A 20,185-nucleotide genomic window follows, 5' to 3' on the forward strand; every position below is an offset into this window, starting at 1 on the left:
GGATGACCTCGTGAAGCTGTGTACGTGTACATACAACACGTGAGTTGTGTTTGTTGGCAAGCTCCATTCTTGTGGACCGAACTGTCTACGCACAACCACTTTTCAGTTATGGCCCAAGCATATGCGTCTTGTGGCAAGTCCCTTGTTCCTGTGTTGCATACCTATCCCGATGGTATTGGATGGCCTCGTTGTTTGTTTTCATCTCGTGCCCTTTTTGGGCATGGGATGAACTAGTTGGCGCTTTGCATGTTCCTTTGTAAGCCATTGGCTTATGTCTCGACCCAGCTCGTTTGCCTGACCCTCAGATGCTGAAAATTAAGTGGGCAAAGGGTTGAAAAACCCTTTTGATAAGCCCGAGCCTAGCGCTCGTCGCTCGAACCGAAAGACGGTACGGCTCGCCTTGGCATTCTTGAACCATGGGTTCTCGTAATGTCCATGCGTTGTCCCAGTCATCCCGAGGAAAGCTACCTGGTTGATCCTGTCAGTAGTCATATGCTTGTCTCAAAGATTAAGCCATGCATGTCTAAGTATGAACTAATTCAGACTGTGAAAATGCGAATGGCTCATTAAATCATTTATAGTTTGCTTTATGGTATCTACTACTCGGATAACCGTAGTAATTTTAGAGCTAATACGTGCAACAAACCCCGACTTCTGGAAGGGATGCATTTATTGGATAAAAGGTCAACGTGGTCTCTACCCGTTGCTCTGTTGATTCATGATAACTTGACGGATCGACGACCATCGTGCCGGCAACGCATCATTCAAATTTCTGCCCTATCAACTTTCGATGGTAGGAGAGAGGCCTACCATGGTATTGACGGGTAACAGAGAATTAGGGTTCGATTCTGGAAAGGGAGCATGAGAAACGGCTACCACATCCAAGGAAGACAGCAGGCGTGCAAATTACCTAATCCTGACAAGGGGAGGTAGTGACAATAAATAAAAATACTGGGCTCAATGAGTATGGTAATTGGAATGAGTACAATCTAAATCCCTTAACGAGGATCCATTGGAGGACAAGTCTAGTGCCAGTAGTCGTGGTAATTCTAGCTCCAATAGCGTATATTTAAATTGTTGCAGTTAAAAGGCTCGTAGTTGGATCTAGGGATGGGTTGAGCAGTCCGCCTTTGGTGTGCACCTTTCTTCCCGTCCCTTTTGCCGGTTATACGCTCCTGGCCTTAACTAGTCGGGTTGTTCCTCCGGCGCTGTTGCTTTGAAGAAATTAGAGTGCTCAAAGCAAGCCTACGCTCTGGATACATTAGCATGGGATAACATCACAGGATTTCAGTCCTATTATGTTGGCCTTCGGGATTGGAGTAATGATTAATTGGGATAGTCGGGGGCATTTGTATTTCATAGTCAGAGGTGAAATTCTTGGATTTATGAAAGACAAACAACTGCAAAAGCATTTGCCAAGGATGTTTTCATTAATCAAGAACGAAAGTTGGGGGCTCGAAGACGATCAGATACCGTCCTGGTCTCAACCATAAACGATGCTGACCAGGGATCAACGGATGTTGCTTTTAAGACTCCGCTGACACCTTATGAGAAATCAAAGTTTTTGGGTTTCGTGGGGGAGTATGGTCGCAATGCTGAAACTTAAAGGAATTGACAGAAGGGCACCACCAGGAGTGGAGCCTGCGGCTTAATTTGACTCAACACGGGGAAACTTACCAGGTCCAGACATAGTAAGGATTGATAGGCTGAGAGCTCTTTCTTTTTTTTTTGATCAAAATGTAAGTATATTAAAGATCAAAAATGTGAAACAATACTGGAATGTCCAGAGAGTCTATATATAGACAAAAACCCTGACTAGCCAGTGAAAAACAATATGGGCAGAAGACAACCCAAGAAAGCCAACCTAGCTAAAGACTAAGCAAAAGGCAAAACAAGAAAATGAGGTTAGCCAGGAAAACCACACAAAGCAGATTTCAAGCCTAACCCCATCCACAACAAGAACAGAAACAGGACCCCCCAAAGCTTTGGAGACCAGTAGAAGCTAGAGCCAGAGAACTCAACCCTAAGAACCATCAGCAAGGCCACCCGATACCCATCAACAAACAACAAGAAAGCACCCTGGAAAGGTCACTAGAAGGTCTTGCTTCCCCACTAAGAACCAGAGAAACTTCTACACCAGAGAATCGGAAACCAGAGCACCAAAACCACGTAGAGGTTAACAAGAAAACCATATGAGGCCAGTGGTTTACAAGATAACCAAACAACACAACAACAACAGCTCCATAAAGCCAGAGAAAAACCACAGCAGCAGTATACCAAACCAGAAAATACAGCAGCCAATAGAACAAAGGTCTTAGACCAGTGAAGCCACCAAAAGAAGAAAGAAAACCCAATTCTTCTAACCAGAAGGAAGAGCCAAGCAAACAAGGAAATAGACAAAGGCTTCCAAGATAACTTCCAACTAAACATAGCAGCAACAACTCTAAATTATCCAAGACGGTAGCAACTAGCAAAGTGCTAGGCCAAAACCAGAGAGCAAAGTAGCAACAAGCAGGTAGGGAAACCCCTACCAACAAACCAGCAACACCATCAAACTCCAGCCAAACTTCCATCATCCAGATAACAAGCCCCAGAAAGCCCCAACCAACAAAACCAGCAAAAGAAGAAAACTCCCAAAACCAAAGCCAAAACCCTTCAGCCTGGGATAGTATCAGTATCTTTGACATGAAAATACTGGACAGTAAAAAACAAGACTTGAAATCTATGGAAAAGAATATCAAGAGGAGTACTTGTTTTTTCAAAAATTCTTTTATTTCTTTCCTGCCATATCAAATAGACAGCAAGCCCTAAAGCCACTCTTTTCATTCTTGAAACAAAAGTCCTGCCAAATTTCAGACCTCTAATGGCATTATTTTAGTTAACCATTTGCCTATTAATCCTCAACCAGCCTTTAATTCTCCTCCAAAGAGGGTTAATCCAGCTACAAGCAAAGAATAAATGCTGGTGAGATTCCTCCTCCTGTTTGCAGAAAATGCAAAAAGTAGTAGTAGGAATAAATCTTAATCTGTCCCTTGTTCTTAGCCTCCCCAAAACTGCCAACCACAAAATAAAATTGTATCTAGGCAAAGACCAAGATTCCCACACCACTTTTTCCCAGTGCATTTTAACTCCTTTGATCCTGAAATGACCATAAGCATACTTGGAAAAAGTATGAGGAGCATTTTGCCAATTTTGTAGTAGATTAATAGCATTAAGATGACCTCCACAGTCCTGAGCTAACTGGTCCTTGGTTTTCCACAGGGGAGAAGAAGTACCTTGCAAGCCAGCTTCCCAAATGGAGTATTGGTTTAGATAATGGTGATGCACCCACAGGATCCATAAGGAATCAGCTTTCAAATGAATATTCCATAATTGCTTTACAAGGAAACTCTTATTCCTAGCCCTAATCTGAAGCAAACCCATACCACCTTCATGCATAGGCAAACATAAATCCCTCCAAGCAACAAGAGCAGAGTTACTCTTCAAGGCATTACCACTCCACATAAAATTTCTGCGAATACCAGTTATCTGCATGATAACCTGATTGGGGAGAGGGAAAATGTTCAACCAGAACTGCACCATTCCTTGCAGGACAGAATTAAGAAGCTCAAGCCTCCCAACATAAGAAAGATGCTTTCCAAACTAGCTTTGGATAGCATATTCCAGCTTGTGAATAGGAGGAGAAAACTGACTAGCTAAATAGTCTGTGGGGGCTAAGAGGAACACCCAAATACTTTAAAGGGAAAACTCCCTCTCTGAAGCCAATCTCTTGCAGAATTAAGCTATTAGTATTATCACAAACTCCACCAAAATAAATGGTAGACTTCTCATCATTGATTCCCAGTCCAGATATTCTACCAAACGTTAGTAGTTGCTCATATAAAAAATGCACAGAAAGGCTATCTCCCCTAGAAACCAGAAGAATATCATCTGCAAAAGCCAGATGACTAATTCTTTGAGGACTGCATTTAGGATGAAAATTGAACCTAGAGTCATTAGAGGCAAGATTCAGTAATCTATTGAGATACTCCATACAAGTTATAAACAAATAAGGAGATAGAGGGTCTTCCTACCTCACCCCTCTCGTGCCATGGAAGAAGCCAAAGACCTCTCCATTAACAACCATAGAAAAAGAAGTTGTCTCCACACACTTCATGACTAAGTGAACAGGAAACCTAAGCAGTAAAAGAAACTGTCCAATGAAAGGCCACTAGACAGTGTCAAAAGCTTTCCTGAAATCAATCTTTATGAGACATCTAGGAGAAGCACGCTTCCTTCCATAATGTCTTAGCAATTCTTACACAAGATTGATATTATCAATCATGTTCCTCCCCCCCAAGAAAGCATTTTGAGAAGGGCTGATGATACTTTTAAGAGCAATGGACAACCTATCAACAAGGACTTTAGCAATGACCTTGTAAATCACATTACAATAGGAAATAGGCCTAAAATCAACCACAGCAACAACATTAGCAGACTTTGGGATCAAAGCAATGACAACATTATTAACCTGCTTTAGAAGATCCCTAGAGGTGAAAAAATCCTTAATGGCAGCACATAAATCCTCACCAACTATACTCCAAGACTTTTGAAAAAAACAGAAGAATAACCATAAGGATCAGGGGCTTTATCATTTCCAATACTGAACATAGCATTTTTATATCAGTATTTGTAACAGTAGCTAGAAGGGGTGCCTGAGAAGAATCATCAAGACAGGGGCCACTATAAACAACATCTTCATCCAGAGGGGAGATAACCTTAGCAGTGCCCAAGAGAGACTGATAGTATTTGACAAATTCACCACCAACTTGCTGCACAGAGGTAGCCAGAGTGCCATTGTCACAGAGAATAGCAGGGATGAAATTTTTTCTATGCCTGTGGCTCCTAAGAGCATGAAAGAAACTGGAACCTTTGTCACACTCCTTTAGGAAAGTGGACTTAAGTTTTTGACTAAAGAACATGTTTTCAGCAGCCTTGAGATTGATAAGCTTTGGCCTCAGATGCTTCTCCTGCAACACAAGCTGAGGATTGTCTTTATCATTCTGTAAAATGATCTGATGAGATTCCAGATCAGCAGCAGCTCTGAGAACTCTTTCAGAGATGTGACTGAAATGCAACCTATTCAAGGTTTTCAAATGACCTTTTAGATGCTTAAGTCTTTTACACAAAGTAAACATTATAGAACCATAAACAGGAAGATGCCAATTTGCCCCAACCAACTCCAAAAACTGTTTATGAGCAGTCCACATGTTATAGAATTTGAAAGCCCTCTTACCCTGCAATTGCATGGCCCCCAACTGAACAGTAGCAGGAGAATGATCAGAAAAAGCACCAGGAGGAGGGAAATGAACATGGCTTAGCATCTGCAATGTGAACCAAAAAGGATTTACCAAAACCCTATCAATTTTGCTCCAAATACTACCATTGGACCAAGTAAAGTGATTGCCAGTGTAGCCAAGATCAGAGCAACACCCTCTGAAATCATCAACTTCATAATTAGAGACTGGACTCCCTCTATGCTTTTCAGCTTCAGACAGAATAGAGTTAAAATCCCCCATAATGATCCAAGGAGAAGTAGAGAACCACTTCCTCAAATCCTCCCATAACCTTCTCCTGGCAATAATGGTATTAGACCCATAAACAAAAGTAGCAACAAAAGTATACTAAGTTACCAGATTGGTGATATTGACATGAAGAGCTTGGGATGAGATATCAATGGAATCAACCTGAACAGAAAAATATTCCAGAACACCACAATCCTAGCTGTGCTAGCAGCATCCACATTAGCCAGAAACTTCCACTGCTTCAACCTAGACTTATTAAGCTGAGCAAACTTGGTGGAACTCAGCTTGGTTTCCAAAAGAACACAAACATCCACTTTATTCTTTTTCAGGAGATTGACTATCTCATGCTGCTTTAGAGGGCTGTTAAGCCCTCTAATGTTCCAGCAATACAATAACATTAGATGGATGGGGGAGTTGGAGATCCCCTATCCCTTCCAGATGCCCTGTTGGCATGCTTCTTTGCTCCACTCCTTGTGATCACACCCTCAGCAGTACCTGCCCTCCTACCCTAACCATCAGAACCAGTTGTAGCATGAGCTTCAGCTGGGGGCAGCTGCTGCTTCTTGGCCAACTTGGAGTTCTTCTTACCTTTAATTAATTCCCAACCCTCCTCTTCAGCTTCAATATGCATAGGATCAAATTGTGGCTTTCCAGAACACTTTACCCTTCTGCTTATCAACAGAGACAGTAGCAAGCCCCAATCTATCCAGAACACTGCCTTTCTTAGCACCTTCCACTACTTGCTCAACCCGATTTCCCCCTTTTTTGCTAATAGACTTGGAACTAGTTGGAGTCTTGACACCCCAATAGTATGACCAAGGACCTTGTAATTTTTACAGAATTTTGGCAGAGTTTCAAACTCAACAGATTATTCTAAAGGTATCCCATTGGGTAAGAGAATATCTATAGTATGTGGCAAGCCATCTAACAGATCCACTTCAACAAGAACCCTAGCATAAGATAACCTAGATAAGGAGGAAGTAAGCTTATCACATTGTAGAGGTTTTCGCAGAACACTAGCTATCTTAGATAGACATTTCATTGACCAGCACTTCAGAGGCAAATTTGGGAATTTAACCTAGACAAGAACTCTAGTCATTTCCTCAGAGGCAAAGTCAAAATATTCAGGCGTTGATCTCAACATTAATGGTCTACCATAAACCAGGTAAGGACCTCCACTAAGCACAACCAATTTATCCTCCTCCTTAGTGAATCTGTAAATTAACCATCCTGAGTCATGAATAGTTAGAACTGCCTCACATTTCCACGTTGATTCAATAATGTTGTTCAGGGCTCTAAAACCAGGAAATTTACCAGCTACATAACCAACAATACAATTTTCCACTATATCGCAATCATCATCCAGATCATCACCAAGCAAAACACAATTCTTCTTGGCACAAATTTTAGCAAAATGTTCATGCTTTGAGCAATTATCCATGCTTCTGTTAGTGCTAAAGAGATCACGCCATTTCCCTTTAATAGGCTCAGCATGTCTAGACATACCTAAGGCTGGTTTAGAACTAGAAGCATCCCCAGGAAAAGCTTGCTCCTTCCCTTGCCTTCTAGGAACAGACTTAGACTTGTCACCAATGTCCAGTGGAAGGCTAGGACTCCTCTCCTCATGCTCACCAAGAGGTCCTTTGGAAGCTTCGCCCTGCTCGATAGTTCTGGTGTGAGGAAAATCATAGTTGAAGAACATATATTTTGCGCCAGAGCCATCCTCAGAGGCAGTATAATCAACCTGCTCCTCTTCAAATTCCTCTTCCTCAGGCGTTTCTCCTAACACCACCTGGTCTTGAGATAGAGAAGGACTCACAAAACCAGCATTGTCAGTAGTTATATCATAGACATTAATCAGATGCTTGCTCGGGCTTGAACCCCCGATTAGGGTTTTGAAATTCGCAACCTTCTCAGGAATTGTGACCTCCGTTCGAATACTCTCCCTAGCAATCGGAGGGACTTGCTGAGCCAGAACTGTGTTTTTCTGTAATTCAAACTGAACCTCCTCCTGAATTTGCTTTAGAGTTTTTTTTCTCCTTTTCCCGTGAACCAGAAATTGTCGCCGTCTTCCTTTTGGTTTTGGCCATTGCAATAGAAACATGAATAACAGAGCAGAAGGAACACTCAATCGCAGTGATGCACCATCGAGAAAGCAATAAAACCAGAAATCGGGGTGAAAATTAGAGCAGGAAAGAAATCGGGAGGAAAAGCGATTTTGGGGAAAATGAGAGCATCTCTCTAACTTTCTCTCTCCTCTACTACTACTTCTACTGCTGAGAGCTCTTTCTTTTTTTTGATCAAAATGTAAGTATATAATAGACCAAAAAGTGAAACAAAGCTAGAATGTCCAGCTCTTTGTTTATTTTTTGATCAAAATGTAAGTATGTATTAAAGATCAAAAGTGAGACAAAACTGGAAAATCTAGCTCTTTCTTTTTTGATCAAAAAAATCCAGCTCTTTATTTTTTTGATCAAAATGTAAGAATATATTGAAGATGAAAAAGCAAAACAAAACTGGAAAGTCCAGAAAGTCTATATACAAGCCAACAATCACCCTAACAAGCCGGGGAAGCCAACTGAGGACAAGCACTTATAGAAAGCCAAATGAGCCAGAGAAGAAACCAAATGAATATCAGCCAAGGGTGTCACGCCCCAATCAGCGGAGCGTGAAGAAAGAGACAAGGACAAACAAAACATGCACCTCACGTGCCACATTACAAACCGTTTTGATTCGACTAAAATTTTTGATAGCATCTCCCCATAAATTGGGGAAACCAACCTATAAACATATCACACACAAAGAAAAACACTTCTAATACCATCAAAATCAACTGACTCATAGGTCCACCGTCAAACACATACCCCATCATTATCATCAAACACACAGTAGTCACGGGACACCACTCTCGGCCAACAAAACAAAACCATACATCAATCCAGTCATAACCATAGTACATCAATGTACTTAAACAACTAAAACACGCCGACATCACGCCATACATACATAGATATATATATATATATATATATATATATATATATATCCACACACAAATGTCAAATAAACACAAAAGAACACACAAAAGTCTAGGCCACCTCCGTCAAGTGTCCTCCTACTGATCCGCAGCCTGTTCACTGGATCTTGTCTCACATGTGGAGAGAAAAATAGATAGGGTGAGCAGAAGGCTCAGTAGGGACAAAACAAAAGAGCACAAGTAAAGAATAATAAGGTTGGAGATGAAACAACGTTTAATCAATGCAACAAAATGCAATGCAAACTAATGCACCCGATCAACCCAACCGAACCTCCATATCCGTCTCCAATGACACCCAAGCCGGCGGATCAGATTCCAGCCCTGTGGCGATAAGCCGACGAGAATCCACCCGTGCTACCTCTCTCTCTAGCATCCAACCAATACCAACATCAAATACCAGTCATCCAACATCGTAAATCACAAACTGCTAGAGAGAAGGTTGGCATACATGTGGTCGTAACCACTCACTGCTGGCCCCATAGTGATATCTCAGCCTACCACACCTGTCCTAGCGTCAAATAACTAGCCATCGTGCAGTAATAAATACCGCTACGGGAATCCTATGGACTAGGACCATCACAAGGCTCCTATCCATCATCCACGCACGTGCCCAAATAACATCCAACACCTAACGTGAGTCGGGGACCACCCTCGGAACCCACCATGCATCTAATATAAATTCTTATAATTCATGTCATTCGTGCAACATATATATATAAAAACATTCATTCGTCGTGATGCATGAAGATTTACATAATGCCCGATTTATGACCAAGCATTTCAAGGTTATATAATCACCAAACTAAATCACATATAATATGTCATTGACAAGTAGGTAAGGAAACAATGGTAAGCCCTCAAGGCTTGTTTCCTCTCGAAAAAGATTGAGATGGAAACCAAAACTTACCATTTAAGCAATTCGGTGGCTTGAAAATATTTTAAAATAAAAGGGTAAGAAATCCCTACCTCGATAGTAGTGCATCAAATAATTAACCTTCTACAGTATTAATTCCAATCTCCTCGATCACCTATTCCAATATACCAATATAATACCGGTTAATAAACATCCACAATTTAAATTACCAAAATACCCTTGGCCAGTCTATCCAATTAGTACATGTCTATATAAAACATATATCATCTAAATACTATTTAGAATACTTATTATTTAACATGATGATCTGATATTTAATCATCCAGTTCACACTAGTTCGACTTTTAAGTATTTTCTTCATCATTCGATTTGTACGCAAGACTATTCAATACCTCCTCACACTCGTCCCCCATCAAATACATGAGTCCACTAATCACCACTAATCTATTTGTCATACTCATAACCAAATTAATCAAAAATTATACTCTAGCTTAGTATTTATACCTGCATGTATATCGTATATATATGCGTATTTACAAAGTAATTTCCAAGATGCTCCAACACTCTCCGTATGGATTCAAAAACGTCGCCAACGTGTTCAGAGCATCGAAACTCGTCAGATTAGAGCTTCGGGGTCGTCGAAAAGTGGAATTTCAGCAGGGTCAAAAATCGTTACAAAGTGACCCATTTTGGGTCAAAGTCGGATCTCTGGCATCCGAGGACTGTTTTGGTCGAAAATTGGTTGGGCTAGGTGCTCCACAGTCCGGTGAGATGAATGGTGGTGATGGCAAGCTGAACGGTGACCAGAGTTGGCCAGATAAGAGCTTTTTCTTCTTGGTGGCCGTGAGCTTCCAAGCATGATTCCGGTGGCTACGGACGACGGTTTAAGACGAGGTTAGTTGGGTTATGCTCGTGGGGGTCGGGAGAAGCTTTTTGGTAGGTCCACCATCTGAAACGGTGACCGGACGACAAAGTTTGGTGGTTGACGGGTGGTTTGTACATGAGAGGAAGAAGAAAGATTTGGGTTCTTTTTGTAATTTTTCATTTTTTTTATGTTCTTTATTAATTTTTACAAATACAAGAAAATACCACCATTGCCCCCACCTTTTTAAACAAATATCGAAATAACCAAGTTTTAATTTCACAAATGCCACCCAATTATGAAGTTTCGAAAATACCCACACCGCTTGCTTCATTTACAAACATACCAGCAATGTATTTACGATTATGCCATTTTACTTTTAATTAGTTTTTCTTATGTGTTTTAGATTAGATTTCGGGTCCGATTTAAATCCGATTTACACCATTCTTAAACCAACACTTCCACAATCAAATTCCTCAATTTATTATAGATTTTTTTTTATTTTTACATTCTTAATTACTTTTATTTTGATTCAGGTTTATTTTTCTGAATGGGGTATTATATCCTCCCTCCCTTATAAAAATTTTGTCCTCGAAATTTAAAACGTACCTATAGACGCAAATAAGAATGGATACTTCCTCCTCATTTCGGACTCTAACTAATACGTAGCCTACTCCACTCCGTGGGGTTGCCATAACACCTTCACAAGAGGTTTGATACTTGATCAAGTGATTGTCTCTTGCCTATCCAAAATCTTTAACGGCTGCACGATGTAATTCATGTCCACTGCTGCATCTAATGTGAATTAATCCAGTTCGACTCGTACTTCTGAAGCATCGACACATAAAATACATTATGTACGTTGGATAATCGCGGTAGAAGAACTAAACGATAAGCGACTGGTCCTACACGCTCTCAAGTCTCAAAGGTCCAATTAACCGTGGAGCTACTTGCCAAACTATCGAACACTTTGTCACTCCCTACATTATGAATCTAGGTAGTATTTTCCACTTCTATGTAATGTAACATCTAACTTTCACTATTATTATTATTATTATTAATTTACTTCATTTTCGGTCACATTCCACTGACAATTTCACTTACACTCCATTTTCATCATCATTCTTTTTTTTTTCTATGACACGTTATTTCCAACTATAATGTGAGCGGTATACTCTTGTGCCATAAGTTATTAATGTTAATTTCAACAAATGATTGTCGATTCACACGTAAGGTATACTACTCTTTTTTTTATCAACCTTTCTAATTCGAATTTATAATCCTCAAATTCTTGGACACATAAATTTGAACCCCTTAACAATTTGTATGTTCAATTTAGTCCTTATTGAAACTTCGATTCAATCCTTTCTAATTATTGGGTTTTCACATTCTTCTCCTAAAACTATTTTGTCCTCGAAATTAAACTGTAATGTGAGTGTGACAAACAAAGCTGGATAGTTGGCCCACATGTTCAACTCCAAATTCCTGAGATGTTACCACATCAGACAATTACTCCAAGTCGTTATTACTAACATATTTCATCAATCAAAATGACTAGTGTCTAAAACATCACAGACATCAAACCTCAAAAATGAACCTGCCCTAACATAAATTAGTACTCTCTATGGTACATAAAATACATTTTAAGCACACTTCCAGTACTATATCAAATTTGCACAATTTTGTAAGATGTGTATACCTAAAATCTTAGTATACATCAGAACCTATAATCTATCATTTGATTTCAGGCTACCATCTAAGATTAGAAACATAGTCGGAATCCATTTACATTTCATACACCAGCAACCAAAACCAATAACTATAAAAAAAATCCAATAATTTTATATCCATTATTTATCTACTATAGATTTTCAAACAAATCCAATCTTCAAGTACTGACAAAACCTTTGAACTAAGTCACCGTACAAGGCCACTAAATCACCACATAGTCACAATCTTCCGACGGATTAATTTCATTAACCTAATCTAGTAATCATAAAATCTCTCAATGAACTCTAATAACCACACTGCGTCATTCAAATAGACAATTGTACCAATCCATATAGACATAAATATATTCATGCTACTCTATATAACTTCAGTCCATTTTGTAACCTTAGAGATGTTTCGATACCTATATCACAACCAATATCACAATATCACAATACCTTAGAGCTATTTCAATATCACAATATCATTCCTAACCTTAGATTCATCAAGACAAACTATCTCCAAAAGGTACCAAATTCAATAATATATACATATAGAATCGATATTCTATTTACAAAATAACAACTTTACCTAACACCTCAATCATACAATAACCTATATACATATTTTCCAAATCATAATTCATTAACTTTTGATTTCAATCAAGTTTTGGAGTCGCGTAACTCAGTCACCAGCTAACACTCAAGAACTAATAACCATCATCTTTAGTCATAAATAAACATTTATACCAATACATGATTCAAAGAAATCAACTATTCACACTAACACATCAATTGACAATGTTCACATTAACTCCAAGAAAATTAAATTATGAAAGATCCTGAAAACTGTACAAATCCAAATTGTGTCAAGTCATGACAACATCAACCTAACCTCATCTACTGTATCACGAGTCCTCATAAATATAAATATGTACCACAATGTGTACACCTCTTTAATCTATCCTAATAATATCAAAAATTTCCCAAAGTTAATACAAATAACTTTTATTTGTTTACCTATAATGTTTATCAAACAGGATCATCAAATTAGCAATCGTCTAGTATATCCAATATCACTTTGGATCGTTCTCTTATCATAAAATCAATTAGTTTCGAAACAACTCCTCAAATCACTATATCATCCCATAAATTTTTTTTTTCAAATATCGAAGATATATAATACTTAAATCATTTAAGTCATACCTTACATTCCACATAATGTATTAATTGTCAATATTTTTCCGAATCTCACCTGACATCTTCTTTAAGTGATTACTTTGGCTCCCTCAGCAAGAGTTTTCAACTCAAACATAAATTTTAGTATGTTCAAACTATACACTTAAGATTTTCACAAGACCAAAGAAAAAAAAATAATTTCCATTCTTTACCCAATTTAAATTTATAATTTAAAATGCATACCCTTTTGGTAATAATATACTTACTACTTTAACGTGAATCACGGCGTGTAGGGAAACACTTTGGTGTTCCTTATATTTCCAAACCATTTCAAACAAATCTCCTTCTCTTTGTTCTTTTTATTTCTTCTCCTTTTTTTTTAACCTCTAATATTAATCATACACTCGACCTCGGTCCCAATCTCCTATGCCTGTTGAAACGTACTTTACAACTATCAACTCCCCCATGTCCATGATTTTGGAACACTTAAGAGAAACATCTCTACAACATCAGTCTACTATAATAGCCTAATGAATAACAAGAATTTCGCATCGACTAATTCTGGAAACGTGTCGGAACATACCTAATGGCCGACATTCCTCTTTAGAATTACTTTTTTTTTCGAGGAAAGATATGAGTCTCGTCTTCAACTCCTAGAAGGTATGTCACAAATGCTCGACCATATGAAAGGAATCCCCTTCTGCGTAAGGTGAGTCAATTGCGCTACAACTCGTGAGAAATTATAAATGACACGAGTGTAATAACTTGCTAATCTCAAGAAGTTACATATCTCAGTGACATTCTTAGGCCTCTGTCGTTTTAGTACTACCTCCACTTTAGATAAATTAACTGCTACTCCCTCTCAAGAAATCGCATGTCCTAAGACTTTCATCACAATTACCCAAATTTATATATTTAGTCAACTTTGCATACAACTAATGCTCCCCCAAAGTTTTTTTTTGAATGTTTCTTCATTCGCTAAAGGCGAATAAATCAAAATGACGTCACTAACACTATAACAGACTAATCGAGATGCGAATGAAAGATTTACTGTATCGATTCTCTGAACTTTACACAAGTCTTGGTTAGTCTAAATTGTATTACCAAAATCTCATAGTCCCCATACTGAGTCATAAATGCTATCTTCAAAATATCCCTTTCCCAAATCTTCGACTAATGGTATCTTGACCTAAAATATGCCTCTGAATAATATTAGGCTCTTTCATTTGGTCAGCCAAGTCATTTATTCTCAGCATTAGGTACTTGTTTCTATACGGTCGCCCAATTTAGTTGCCAATAGTTCACAAATTTGTACCATTCATCTTTCTTTTTCAAAAACAATATTCGCAAAAATTAGATTACGTACTAGCGAAGCAACGAATATAGCCTAAACTTCCCAATGTCTAACATTATCTGCAATAAGATCACATACTTCATCAACAGTATGTGCATTCTTGGTTCTCGATCCTATCCTATCTCGAATGCCAAAACATCCATTAAGCCTCGTCCTCCACCGCGCCCCTGACCACGGGATCGATCAATGCGAGGATCTTTACTTATATATATCACACAAATAACCCAAAAAAAATTTAGCCAAATAAATATCGAGGATTTATGGGAATAAAGAAACATACCGGATCAGCAAAGGTCGTGACGTGGCATGGGAACACTATATGCAATCACCACACAACAAACACACTCACACATGCCCATTGACCCACTCCCTAGATCCTACACAGAGCCAACCTGGGCTCTGATACCAAATTGTCATGCCCTGATCCGTGGAGAGTGAAGAAAGAGACAAGGACAAACAAAACATGCACCTCACGTGCCACATTACTAACCGTTTTGATTCGACAAAAAATTTTGATAGCATCTCCCCATAAATTGGGGAAACCAACCTGTAAACATATCACGCACAAAGAAAAACATTTCTAATACCATCAAAATCAACTGACTCGTAGGTCCATCGTCAAACACATACCCCATCATCATCATCAAACACACAGTAGTCACGGGACACCACTCCCGGCCAATAAAACAAAACCATACATCAATCCAGTCATAACCATAGTACATCAATGTACTTAAAGAACTAAAACATGCCAACATCACGCCATACATATATATATCCACACACACGTGTCAAATAAACACAAAAGAACACACAACAGTCCAGGCCACCTCCGTCACGCGTCCTCCTACTGATCCGCAGCCTGTTCACTAGATCTTGTCTCACATGTGGGGAGAAAAATAGATAGGGTAAGCAGAAGGCTCAATAGGGACAAAACAAAAGAGCACAAGTAAAGAATAATAAGGTTGGAGATGAAAAAATGTTTAATCAATGCAACAAAATGCAATGCAAACTAATGCACCCGATCAACCCAACCGAACCTCCATATCAGCTTCCAATGACACCCAAGCCGGCGGATCAGATTCCTGCCTTGTGGTGATAAGTCGACGAGAATCCACCCGTGCTACCTCTCTCTCTAGCATCCAACCAATACCAACATCAAATACCAGTCATCCAACATCGTAAATCACAAACCACTAGAGAGAAGGTTGGCACACATGTGGTCGTAACCACTCACTACTGGCCCCACAGTGATATCTCAGCCTGCCACGCCTGGCCTATCTTCAAATAACTAGCCAGGGTGCAGTAATAAATACCGCTACTGGAATCCTATGGACTAGGACCATCACAAGGCTCCTATCCATCATCCACGCACGTGTCCAAATAGCATCCAACACCTAACGTGAGCCCAGGATCACCATCGGAACCCACCATGCATCTAATGTAAATTCTTACAATTCATGTCATTCGTGCAACACATATATATAAAAACATTCATTCGTCGTGATGCATGAGGATTTACATAATGCCCGATTTACGACCAAGCATTTCAAGGTTATATAATCACCAAACTAAATCACATATAATATGTCATTGACAAGTAGGTAAAGAAACAATGGTAAGCCCTCAAGGCGTCTCGAAAAAGATTGAGATGGAAACCAAAACTTACCATTTAAGCAATTCGATCGGTGGCTTGAAAATATTTCGAAATAAAAGGGTAAGAAATCCCTACCTCGATAGCAGTGCATCAAATAATCAACCTTCTACAGTATTAAGTCCAATCTCCTCGATCACCTATTCAATACCTCCTCACACTCGTCCCCCATCAAATACACGAGTCCACTAATCACCACTAATCTATTTATCATACTCATAACCAAATTAATCAAAAATTATACTCTAGCTTAGTATTTATACCTGCATGTATACCGTATATATATGCGTATTTACAAAGTAATTTCCAAGATGCTCCAACGCTCTCCGTATGGATTCAAAAATGTCGCCAACGTGTTCAGAGCATCGAAACAAGTCAGATTATAGCTTCGGGGTCGCCGAAAAGTGGAATTTCAGCCGGGTCAAAAATCAGGTCAAAGTGGCCCATTTCAGGTCAAAGTCGGATCTCTAGCATCCGAGGGTTGTTTTGGTCGAAAATTGGTTGGGCTAGGTGCTCCTCAGTCCGATGAGATGAATGGTGGTGACGCAAGCTGAACGGTGACCGGAGTTGGCCATATCAAAGCTTTTTCTTCATGGTGGCCGCGAGCTTACAAGCATGATTCCGGTGGCTACGGACGATGGTTTGAGACGAGGTTAGTTGGGTTATGCTCGTGGGGGTCGGGAGAAGCTATTTGGTAGGTCGGCCGTCTGAAACGTTGACCGGACGACAAAGTTTGGTGGTTGACGGATGGTTTGCACATGAGAGGAAGAAAGATTTGGATTCCCTTTGTAATTTTTCATTTTTTTATGTCTTTTATTAATTTTTACAAATACAAGAAAATACCACCATTGCCCCCACCTTTTTAAACAAATATCAAAATAACCAAGTTTTAATTTCACAAATGCCACCCAATTATGAAGTTTCGAAAATACCCCCACCGCCTGCTTTATTTACAAACATACCAGCAATGTATTTACGATTATGCCATTTGACTTTTAATTAGTTTTTCTTATATGTTTTAGATTAGATTTCGGGTCCGATTTAAATCCAATTTACAAAATTCTTAAACCGACACTTCCACAATCAAATTCCTCAATTTATTTATAGATTTATTTATTTATTTATTTTTATTTTTACATTCTTAATTACTTTTATTTTGATTCAGGTGTATTTTTTCTGAACGGGGTATTACAAAGGGGGTCAATCTCCACTAGCAATCACATGCATCCAGATGTAATCAACATCAACAATAAATCCAACTTGGGTTTCAAAGGCAGCAAGCAAGGCTCCAATCAAAGCCAATAGAAACCAGACACCAAAGCAACCAGACCAGAGCAACCAAAGAGTAATAAGGCAAGCCCAGCACCAGGCAGGGAAGCTAGAAACCAAACCAGAAGCAAGCAGACTAGCTCCAAAGGGAAGGTCCCTATTAACTCCAGCATCCCTCAAACCATAAATAAGGCAAGAAGACATAATCAAAGAGGAAACCACCATACACAAGCTGACCTTAAATTATCTCCCTACCCAACATCTGAAGAACCAGGCTAACAGAGTAACCAACAACCCAATTTCATCCTCCAACATTAATGACAGGGTCTTTAACGTGAAAGTAAAGTACAGTAAAGAACGTAACTTGAAATCTATGAACCATAGAATCCACAGATTGACAAGTGTTTTCAAAAACCCTTCTGTTTCTCTCCTGCCAAATCAAATACACCACCAACCCAAGAGAAACTCTCCTCATTCTAGCATCAAGACCTCTCCTGCCAGACTTTAAACCCCTAATGGCACTATTCAGAGTAACCATGTGCCTATTTATCCTCAACCAGCTCTTTATCTTTCCCCATAAAAGAGAGGTCCAATTACAAGTAAAGAAAAGATGCCTATGAGTCTCCTCTTCTTGCCTACAAAAAATACAATAAGTGTCAGTAGGGATAAACCTGAGCCTGTCCCTGGTTCTAAGCCTGCCCTTAACTGCCAACCATAAGACAAAGTTGTATCTTGGCAGGGACCAATGCTCCCAGACAACCCCCTCCCAAGAGACAATAACACCTTTTTCCCTGAAGAACTCATAAGCATTAGTAGTGAAAGTTTTGAAACCAAGCTGCCAACTTTGCAGTCTAGTAATAGCTTGGGAATGACTCCCACACTCTTGTAGCAACTTGTCCTTTAGAGAAATAATAGCCTTCCACAGTGGGGATGAAGTTCCCTGCAGTCCAGCATCCCAAATGGAGTAATGAGACAAGTAGAAGTGATGAACCCACTGAATCCATAGAGAATCAGTTTTTAGGTGAATGTTCCAGAGTTGCTTGGCTAAGAAGCTACTATTCCTGGCCTTTAGATCAAGCAATCCCAGACCTCCTTCATTCTTAGGCAGACAAACGGTCCGCCAAGCCACCAGAGCATAATTCTTCTTCAAAGTATTGCCACTCCAAAGAAAATTCCTACAGATGCTGGTAATCTGATTGATAACTTGAGTTGGCATAGGAAAGATGCTGAGCCAAAATTGCACAATTCCTTGCAAGACAGATTTAAGTAACTCAAGTCTTCCAGCATAGGACAAATGCTTCCCCATCCAACTCTGAATAGCTGAATCCAACTTGTGCAAAAGAGGAAAGAATTGACTAGCCAGTAACCTGTGGGGACTAAGAGGAACACCAGGATACTTGAAAGGAAAGGAACCTTCTTTAAACCCTGTGGCCTGTAAAATAACTTGCTTAGAAGTATTACCAACTCCTCCAAAATAAATTGAAGATTTGCTAGCATTTATTTCCAGACCATAGATCCTCCCAAAATCCATTAATTGCTGGTGAAGCATTTGCACAGAGGATCTGTCTCCACGAGAAAACAGAAGGATATCATCAGCAAAAGCAAGATGACAGATTCTGTGAACACTACACTTTGGATGAAACTGAAACCCAGGCATTCCAGAGGCAACATCCAACATTCTAGAGAAGTATTCCATGCAAGTAATAAACAAATAAGGAGATAGGGGATCACCCTGCCTAACCCCACTCTTGCCCTGAAAGAAGCCATACAAATCCCCATTAACAGCTACTGAGAAGGAAGTGGTTTCAACACATTTCATGATTAAATTAACAAATTGATCAGGGAAACCAAGAGCCAGAAGCAAATGCCTTAGGAAAGGCCACTGAACAGAATCAAAAGCTTTTCTAAAGTCAATTTTGATCAAACATCTAGGAGAAGCCCTTTTTCTGCCATAATGTCTTAGAAGTTCTTACACCAAATTGATATTATCAGCCATTTTCCTACCTCCAAGGAATGCATTCTGAGCAGGACTTATGATACCTTGAAGAGCAATGGCCAACCTGCCAACATCTCGCATCGATGAAGAAAGTAGCAAAATGCGATACTTGGCGTGAATTACAGAATTCCGTGAACCATCGAGTTTTTGAACATAAGTTGCACCTGAAGCCGTTAGGCCGAGGGCACGCCTGCCTGGGTGTCACGCAACGTCGCCAACAATCCTCTCACCCCTTGTATAGGGAAAAGTTAGGGGTGGCGGATATTGGCCTCCGTGTGCTACCGCTCGCGGTTGGCCCAAAAGATAGCCCCTTGGCGATGGCAGCCACGACATGTGGTGGTTGGAAGCATTAGCTCCTTAAAAACCACTGTGGGCAAGCCTCGTCGACGGGGAGCAAAAGACCATGACTCAAGCGTCCTCACAAAGCGACCCCAGGTCAGGCAGGAACACCCACTGAGTTTAAGCATATCAATAAGCGCAGGAAAAGAAACTTGCAAGGATTCCCTTAGCAACGGCGAGCGAACCGGGAAGAGCCCAGCTTGAGAATCGATCGCCCTCGGTGTTCGAATTGTAGTCTGGAGAAGCGTCTTCAGCGGCGGACCAGGCCCAAGTCCCCTGGAAAGGGGCGCCGGAGAGGGTGAGAGCCCCGTCATGCATGGACCCTATCGACGAGTCAGGTTGTTTGGG

At 39.9% G+C, this 20,185-nt stretch overlaps 1 protein-coding gene and 1 pseudogene across 1 annotated transcript; one reads left to right on the forward strand and one right to left on the reverse strand.

Moving 5' to 3' along the window:
* Window positions 1-3,691: 3,691 nt before the first annotated feature.
* LOC120009920 lies at window positions 3,692-6,606 on the reverse strand. Its single transcript, XM_038860655.1, has 7 exons — window positions 6,494-6,606; window positions 6,078-6,232; window positions 5,727-5,934; window positions 4,644-5,613; window positions 4,302-4,585; window positions 4,074-4,175; window positions 3,692-3,986 (listed from the first exon to the last, which is right to left on the reverse strand). The coding sequence occupies exons 1-7, from the start codon at window positions 6,604-6,606 to the stop codon at window positions 3,692-3,694; spliced, it is 2,127 nt and encodes a 708-aa protein (XP_038716583.1).
* Window positions 6,607-19,924: 13,318 nt separating this feature from the next.
* Window positions 19,925-20,185, forward strand: part of LOC119983774 — a 2,926-nt pseudogene continuing 2,665 nt past the window's right edge.

This window comes from Tripterygium wilfordii, chromosome 2 (genome assembly GCF_013401445.1).
Source record: "Tripterygium wilfordii isolate XIE 37 chromosome 2, ASM1340144v1, whole genome shotgun sequence".
Classification (NCBI taxonomy): Eukaryota; Viridiplantae; Streptophyta; class Magnoliopsida; order Celastrales; family Celastraceae; genus Tripterygium; species Tripterygium wilfordii.

Coding starts and splice junctions, on each gene's coding strand:
- LOC120009920 (XM_038860655.1), bottom strand. CDS start 6,606: ATGAAATGTCTATCTAAGATAGCTAGTGTTCTGCGAAAACCTCTACAA. Junction 6,233..6,493: donor GTTCTTGTTGAAGTGGATCT/GTTAGATGGCTT, acceptor GTTGATAAGCAG/AAGGGTAAAGTGTTCTGGAA. Junction 5,935..6,077: donor TGCTACAACTGGTTCTGATG/GTTAGGGTAGGA, acceptor GGAACATTAGAG/GGCTTAACAGCCCTCTAAAG.